Below are 8,868 nucleotides of genomic sequence, written 5' to 3' on the forward strand. Positions count from 1 at the left end.
AAAAAGGGATTCTTCAGTAAAAATATATGCAAAAAAAGGCTGCCATTGATAGCCTTTGATGTCTTCCCTTTTCAGTGCTAGTAAGCATGCCCTAGTTCCGAAGCCTCTTTGCAAGGAATGAGTTTTCCGTGCTATTTTCTTCTGCATTGCTGTGTCTCCATTTCCAACTGAGGAGGTTTTTTTTGTTTTATGCATCATGCCTCATGGATCCATCTTAAATGCAACTCCTTCCCTGCTTCCACTGTTCAAACAGCCTTTATGAAGATGATTCAAACTAAGACAATCTATCGCCATGGAACTCTGGCCAAAAATAAAGGCGTAAAAGAGATGGTGGTATAAGGGTGAAGATAGCTTAGAAAGGTAGTGGGTTTGAATATATTCTTATAAATGTACTTTTAAAAGCCCTCAATTTTTTTTCCTCTCTGATCCTTGTGTGTTCTCCGTTGGAGTAGCTCCTTGTCACAGAGATAACTGCAACAAGGCTATTTTCAGTGGAGAATGTGTTTTGCTCTCACCAGCACTCTAGTTTCTGTGCAATTTACCTGCCACTGTTTTTTCTCCAAACTATTTGTTTGGCTTTCTTTTGTTAGCTTTGACTGACTCAAAGGTTTTTTGTTGCTGAGTAGTGGTAATATGAGTGCTTGGAAGACATGCCCTCTGGGTCCTTTAAATGTAGATTGAAAGACTTTCAAACTGTTAATGTTTTACTGATGATAAATTTCAGAAAAAATCTGACCATGTTTATCCCATTTTTTAATACATCTCAAGTTATTTGCTTTGTTTCTCTACAAAAACTGCGTTAGACCCTAAGTTTCAAATATAGTTAGTTTAACTGTCATGGTTTGGGATAGCCAGCTTAAAAAGTTGTAAAAAGCTCTGACTGTGGAATGGGCAACACCTTCTGTAAGTCAGGTTCCTTCATGGTTTCTCAAACTGGACGGGTAGAATGTCTTCAGAATATTGAAACAATCTTTGCATAGATACAGTCCACGTAGAATACTTCCTCAGAACCACATTTTCTTTTGATATTCTCTATTTTGTCTTTCTGAGTGCATTTGTACAAAGTACCTTCCCAATCTGGCTCATTTTGCAAGACTCTTGTTTGTTACAGGCTCTTTGATTAAGTAAGTGAAGGAAGCATGAACACCAGGAAGTGCCTTAGCATAGATAAATACGACTTTGGTTGAGAGCTTCTGGAAGGTTAAATCCTACTGACATTGTATTTATTTCAATTTCAGGCTCATAAGTGAAGCAAAGGGTAATGTTGGAAGAGGTATAAACATTGCCATTGTGAACTGTAAGTAAGAGAATAAATGTTAGTTACACATTTGTACTGGAGTGACTTTTAAAAGGTTCGTTTTTTTACTAGCTAGTATAGACGAAAAGGAGAAAGTTGCAAACTCAGATTCATGTTAAACTTAAGTATGAGTTAGTATTTGAAAGAAAAAGTCTCCTGGATGAACAAAAGAAACTTGTTCATAAGCAGTATAAGAGAATAGATAACGTGCACATAGAAGTTGTGTATGTTTATGTGGGTATGTGATGTTATTTTTTTAGACAAAAGTGTAACTACTTCTTATGTAACATGGGAAAAATACTGTGGCCTCCAGCAGTAAGACTCAATTTTCGGGTTCAGCCCTTCGTAAAACGTACTGCTCCACTGATAGAGGCAAGCAATAACTGAGAACTACAATTCTGCTTTTCTGCCCATCTTGCACTAAGGAAGGATTTGTGGAGACAAATTGCCGCAAGGTAAAAATTCCTTCTCCAGACTTGGTCAGTGGACAGAAAGACAGACTTGAAACTTGATTAATGTCAAACTGCCCTTATATTTCTTTGCTTATATCAGGAGCTATTGGAAAGCAGAAACTGCAATTTATTGAAAATCTGGAGGTACCATTTTGATTAGATGAGTGGGAATGGTAAAGTGCAGCATAGCTGATAATGGATCCTGAGGAAAACAAATACCTAAATGTTGGGAGGGAGGAGAAGAGAGGTGAGGTGCATGATCCGTTTGGCTTTGTTCACAAAATGTTTTTGTTCGGATTTCTTTGTCTCAGTATTGCTAAGCAAGATCTTAAACTTACCTAAACTTTTCTGCTTTTATTGAAGTCAGTGGGCTAAATTACACTAGCGAAGGATCTGTTCCTTTGTGTGTGTGTGTGTGCGTGTGTGTATTAACAACTGTATGCTCTTCACATTTCCAATAAGAAATCATAAAAACCTTACTGTCTGTAAGAGGTAAACAGTTAAAACTGAGTTTTGCATATACAGCTGTAAACTAAGAGGGTACATGCTGACCCTGGATGTATAAGTAAGATTATATCAAATAGGAATAGGGAACAAGTATTATCTTTGCGTTTGATATTAGTGAGGAAAAGGAAATACTGTATCAGATTTTAGTGTTCACTTTTTTAAAAGGTTGAACAACCGTTTTCTTCATCACATATACAGTCATTTTAGCTACCTTACATCTTCACCTGCCACTAAATGTCTGTTATCTCTAACCAAATTACAGTGAAATGTATTTTCTGCATATCCTCTAATTAGATCAGTCTAGCTGATGACTGTGTTCAGTACATTACCTGTAGCATCACACTCATTTTATCCCATAATGGTAACTCTTCTCTGAATGAACATGGTCTTTTGTAGGGAAGAAGACAGGATTATTAAGACCAAACTAACAACTCACAGGGAGAGCGAAATAATGTTGTGTCTTTCTGTTGTCCTCAGTGAAGTCTTTCCAATTTTTTGTGCTCTCTGCTGAGAAGAAGCCCAGTTCTAGAGTGCGGTTTTACCGCTTCCAGATTTCACCACCTCTTTCCCTCGTCAACCTGATAAACTTGGCATTTAGTCCTGTGTTTGGAAGAACTTGCCTCCATGATTTTGCCATGTATGGATCGAGGATAAGCCAGAAAAGGAACAGGAATTGCTGCATCTTCTCATTAGAAATGAACAGAAAGCATCTAAATGGAAAAGACCCTCTCACATGGAGGGTTATGTGTCTTGGATAACCAAAATCAGTTAGTTCAGTTAGCATGGATTTAGAAATCTGAAAAGTATTTTCAATCCTACGTGCCTTGTGAAAATGAAGATAGCCCAATCTCAACAGCAGCATAATTAACTATGAATATTGGCCAAAATGTTTTGAAATGACTAATGGTTTGAGTGCCCTATTTGCAATGTGGTAATGATGTCTCCGTGCCCAGTTTCTGTCCACCCTATCCATACAAGTGATATGAAAGTTGGCACATCTGAAATACTGTGCAGAATAGTAATAGGACCATTTAAATAGTCTCAAGCTTAACCCATTTTCCTGTTTATGGTTATGACTTAGTATAGTACATGCACAAATAAAAACATGGACGTTCACAATAATCTGGATTCATTCATTAAGACAGAAAGTAATGAAGATGTTTTAATCACATTTGGTGACTCAGATCCAGTTTGCTGGGAGGCAAGCGACTTCATTTAATTAAAAGTATGTATTTGTTACCAATGTGATTTTATTTGACAGCTTTCAGGTCTGTCTCGTAATGATGAAAAAAACTGATTTATGAAGAATTTTCTTTATCTGATTGCTGTTGCAGGCAGAGACTACATGAAACAAAGTATTCTGACCTAAGCCTTAAACTTCTGTTCTTCCAAATTCCTTCCAATTTCAAAATTCAAACAAATGAAGCTCAGAAGCAAAATAAAACTAAACATTGGAGATGCCTAGGCTTTAGGCAAAACATTGTGTATGCTGATTAAATTTAATCGTTTTTGCCTTATATTTACAAACCTTTTCTTTTAATTACAGATACAACAGGAGAAGCTATATCGACAAATTTTTTTGACATGTGGACTGGAGGTAGGGGAAAAAGGTGTAACAGAGCATTTGTTAACGCTTCAGTGTTCAGAAGGGACTTTAAATTTCCTGCTCTTTCAAATGACTATGATTGCCTTATCAAAGTGGATCCACTAGAAACAAACAAATATTGTCATTATTAAAATAGTCTGTAGCCAGGTCTGATGACAAACTTTGTCTAAAAAGCCACAGTTCTCCTGTTGCTTGAGCTAGTTAACATTTATTGTAGGTAATTGTCACCTGTTTTCTCCATTATTTCAGTCTGGTTAGGATACCATGTCTCCAGATACCAGATCCAGATACTTTATTCAGCCAGTTCCCTTTTTTTGGATAGCTTTTGCACTGTTTCAGTGCTAAAGTCATCAGAGGCAGTATGCTAGCCTGCCTCTTAACATCCTTCAGTCTATCTAGAAAGGAGATCTACCTTAAGAATACCTTTTAACATGTTTTGAGTACTTTGAACGATGCTGGTTTTCTTACTCATTAGTAAGGAAAACCAGAACGTTGTGAGATACTGAGAGCTGATTCTTTGACCACTTAGGAATGCTCATGGCCTTATGTGCGTGAATAAACCTGTTAATCACATGGGGGCTAATCATGTGGGTATAGTTTTATATACAGTACTTAAACTGTAAGTTCTCTAGAGCTTGCATTACAGATTTTTGTATGGTCAGTAAAAGCGTCTTATGTATGTCTCGCAATTGCAAAAGCAGCAAAAAAGCTTAGTGCTGCAGGTAGGCTGCCCTCTTAATAAAAATGGGTATGCAGTGTTGTGTATTAGTCAGCTCTTAAGTTAGCATAGTAGCAGGAAACTCCCAAAAATACATGTAGAGAATAGCAAGGACTTCTGCTGGGCTATTCCATGCTTTGCTTGTATGTATAATGTCATATGAGGTAAACATAAACTATACTTACAGTCTTGAGTCTAAATTTTTTTTTGAAGTTCAGAATAAATGCTTTTGTTTGCTGAGGACTGCAGATCAATCCGTGCTCTCATAGCCTTTCAGGATTATGCCCTCTGCCTGTGAATAGAAGTATTGCCTAATTATGTCTCTTTGAACAGACAAGGGCAAAAATTGAAAACAAGTTGAACGTAAGAGAAAGTAGGTGTCATGTGACACGTGTGTATGTCAAGGAGTAATGAATAATCAATTGTGTATTGTTTCAACAGACCACTCTGCAGAGATGATGGCTTTCATTAAAAATGCACCAGAAGGGTCACTGATTTTCATGGTGACCCATGATGATGGAAGCACCCGGTAAGCAAGTCATTCATGATGCACTGAAGAATAGAGCAATTAATAGCTTGAAAATCACAATTTGCAAAATACTATAACGCAACAAATTGTTTTGTTCTGTAGGGTTCTTCTCTCATTTCCTCTCTCAGAGGTTTTGAATCCAGGTCCATTCAGTGCTTGCTCATATCATACGTGACGAAGCTTTCAGAGATGAATAGATGGTGTTATATTTGTTTAAAAGCCACCTATTTGTCCTCATAAAGGGCTGTGATATTACCTCTGGATGGCAACTTTCTGTTGAGATGAGGTCCACAGCTCCAAGTAAAACATACCTACTTTGCATTCCTTCGCACACCTTAACCTGATTCTTTAAGTGCTTAGGATCTTAGGATCTTTTAGTTTGAATTCATGATAAGGTAATTCATGATCATGGTAAGGATTCGTGATTATACAGGAAAGTCTAAATACATTTCATTGATAAACATTTCATGCTCTCATCCTTATTTAAAAAGAGATCAAATGTCAAATAGTATTTGAGATACCTTTTTGTTTCAGCTACAGTGTTGCAAACAGATTCTGTTAATATCAGGAATTTACAAAGGAAGAAAATGAGAAGGATTTTGCTTTGTGAATTTCATGGAGTGCTGCTAAGCTCTCAAGAGAGAGGAAGTTTTAGACTTCTCGTTGTTTCTGCTGCCGACCTCCTCTGTAAACCATAAATCAACTGTGTTCTTTTTCAGCTTTTCTTGCGTTCTGCGTTTTTAACAATTTTTTTTGTGCTAAATTTTCCTAGATTGAGGAATGATGCCAAAAAATTAGTAGAAGAGCTGGGAAGTAAAGAAATACAGAATATGAAGTTTAGGTCAAGCTGGGCCTTTATAGCTGCCAAAGGCTTCAAGCTACCAGACAATATCCAAAAAGAAAAGGTCAGGTTCATTCTATTTTCACTTTGTATTTGTCTGTATTTCAGGTATGACTTTCAGGTCCAGATTTAGTAGTGGAGCTAAAATAATTGTAGTCTATTTAGTAAGTCCCAGTTGTACAAAGCAAGTTCTCTAATGTGTTCTCATTCTTTGCTTTGGATCTGGGTCATGGACAATGCTAACTTTTACCACACCGGCACTAAATCATGTTGTGACTGCTTTTTCTTTCTACAGACGAATTTACAGAAGTGATCAGTGATTCTAGAGAGTCTCAATTTTGAAATGTCCAGCCTGACATACTGTACAGAGGCTTACATTTTCTTCCAGAAGGACAGTTCCAAGGGCTTCTAAAAATTCAAGGCTGCTTTTTCTGAAATTTGGGCTGTCTCATATTCGCTCTTCAAGCAAAGCAATGCCTGCATCACAAAGCTGTGTTGAATAATTTGCCCTCCAGCTTCAGGAGTATTAAAGATGCCATTTCTGTATCATATTTCTGTTTCCATCTGTGACTTTGTTTTATCTGTTTGATGTAAGTCCAGTAGTGCTCTTTCTGCATGACAGGGAGACAGACAGAAATGAAAAGATACAACTCAGAATTCTGTTCTGTTTATGATACTGAGTCTCTCCAAAGGCATGTGAAATTTCCATAGTTAATTTACCCCAGAATATTATTGCAATCTTCTTAGCATTACACAGCTTCTGTAGGCAAAAAGGTATCCAATTTAGTGTCTATTGTGACATCCATCTAGGAAATAAATAAAATATTGTATGTAAGAGAGAAACTGGTGGAGTCTTCACCCATTATGTCAAGCAAGATGCCTGACATCAAAACTCTTATCTTCTTAGTCTTACTCCATTTTTCCCCTTCTGTTATATGAGGTGTGACCTTTGTAAAAGGTAAACCAAATTTCTTTTTTTCTTTTTCTCTTTTTTTTTTTTAATAGATAAACCATTCTGACAAGAACAACAGGTACAGTGGCTGGCCAGCTGAAATCCAGATAGAAGGCTGTATCCCAAGAAACCTGATCTGAACAAATGAATACCTTACTAATAAAGACAGTTTTATATTTTTATACATATGACTCTAGCAGGATGCCTCCTGAAACCTATAAGCCCTGAACACTTATTGTGAAATAAGTCATATGTACAGTTTTTAGGAATTCTTTCTTTACAGGTTTTACGCTGGTCTGAAAACAAATAGATATTGCAATGACAAGTGGAAATTAAATACTCTGGTTTGGAATTACAGTGTTCAGGAGATCAGTCATTAAACACCAGGATTATTGAAAGTGATTATATACTGTCATTAGTAATTCTAATTTCTGTTATTTGTTTGTTTTTACTGTGTGTTTTCTTCTGGTTGTCTTTAAAGACTAATAAAAGCATTTAATCTGAATTGTAATATAAAATCACTAGCAATAAATTATTTTGGTGTTAATATATTAGTAACTCTTCATCTCTTCAGAAAAAGTATGGAAATTGCTGTTATTTTTGTTGAGCTGTTGGTTTTGGTGATATAGCATCATGGAGTAACAATGTAAACATCCAAAGAGCAAGTTATTTGAATTATTTTACCAAATTTATGCTGCAAATCTACATCATTCTTTTCAATTATTTTCTCTTCTTGTAAGTTAAAAAAAAAGACTTCATGCAAGATTAAATGTGACCCATGCTAGCTGTAGAATCAAACACATGTTGGAAAGAAACAGTAGAGGTCATTTGTTCAAATTTCCTTTTTCTGAAGCAGATCAGATATGTACACACCTTTCTTAACTGGTATTTGTGTGTTGCCGTTTGTTATTCAGAAGCCTCCCAAAAAGCAGGTTACACAGCTTCTGTAAGTTGCTTCTTTAAGCATTTCACTGTTATTCTAGCTATTCCCCCAAACCTGAATCTCCTGTTGTAGACTAAGCCAATTATGAAGAGACTAACTGATCACCATTCTCTTTATGCTAGTCTGTTATGCATATGAAGACCATCCTCATCAGCTCTCTCATTCTTAGACTGAACCTACCTGATGTATTTTAATGATTATGCTTTTCTCAACATTAAAACATTTATTTAACATCAACTTTCTTAACGTGCTGTGCTTCAAATGGTTCACAGCATTTTGTGTCGCTGTTTACGGGTGTCCTCCACGCAAGACAGGGCAGGAGAAAATCAGAAGCAGTGGCCTGAGAGCGCGCTTGCTGACAGCCAGAGCCTTGGTCTGCTCTTGGTCTCTGTGTTGCCTGGTTGAAGGTGCCTCTGCAGTGCTCAGTTTTCCTACCCGGCTGGCACCCCCTGCTTGTAGGCACTGCTGTTCCCAGCAGCTTTCTGGTAGTTAGTCTCCCCTGGTCCTTAAAGCTCCATTTCCTGCTACCAGCTGGAGCACTGGTCCATAGCCCAGGGACACTGCCAAAGAAAGCAGTTAAATTAGTTTGACACAACTTGACTTTGGCAGACTCACAATGGCTGCTCCTTATCACCTTGCTACTGATTAGGTAGTTGCAAATTGAGCATTGAAATGCCACTTTCCATATTTTTCCAGATCTAAGTCATGCTTCTGTTGTTTTTTTGCTGGTTCAGCTTATGAGCTTTGTAAATCAGGGGCTGCATTTTGGTGTTTTACACATCTAATAGTAAAAGCATTCCAACTGTGGTAACACATGCTGAATTTGTCCTCCTTCTTGAAACTTAGTGATTTGAATGGGAGGCCCAATGTTTGCTAGCAATTGCAGACTACTTAGCAGTTAAGAAAACTCTGCATCTCCTGCTGCATCTTACACGATCCCATGTGTTTTGTCAAGAGGAGAGTTGATCATAACAGCTTCTGTCTTTCACGTGAGCCTGTGTTTGGATGGAGTTTTCTGGAGTG

General features: G+C 37.2%; 1 protein-coding gene across 2 annotated transcripts in view; it reads left to right on the forward strand.

Moving 5' to 3' along the window:
• Nucleotides 1–8,074, forward strand: part of BACE2 (beta-secretase 2) — a 72,948-nt gene extending 64,874 nt beyond the window's left edge. Inside the window, exons 11-15 of one of the 2 annotated variants that reach the window (XM_068914280.1) lie at nt 1,239–1,297; nt 3,803–3,853; nt 5,022–5,109; nt 5,882–6,014; nt 6,956–8,074. In XM_068914280.1, coding sequence (XP_068770381.1) covers nt 1,239–1,297; nt 3,803–3,853; nt 5,022–5,109; nt 5,882–6,014; nt 6,956–7,042 — 418 coding nt within the window. In that variant the 3' untranslated portion in view covers nt 7,043–8,074. The remainder of the gene's footprint in view (nt 1–1,238; nt 1,298–3,802; nt 3,854–5,021; nt 5,110–5,881; nt 6,015–6,955) is intronic. The other variant, XM_068914289.1, reaches the window with a different exon arrangement.
• Nucleotides 8,075–8,868: the final 794 nt, after the last annotated feature.

This window comes from Struthio camelus, chromosome 1 (assembly GCF_040807025.1).
Source record: "Struthio camelus isolate bStrCam1 chromosome 1, bStrCam1.hap1, whole genome shotgun sequence".
NCBI lineage: Eukaryota > Metazoa > Chordata > Aves > Struthioniformes > Struthionidae > Struthio > Struthio camelus.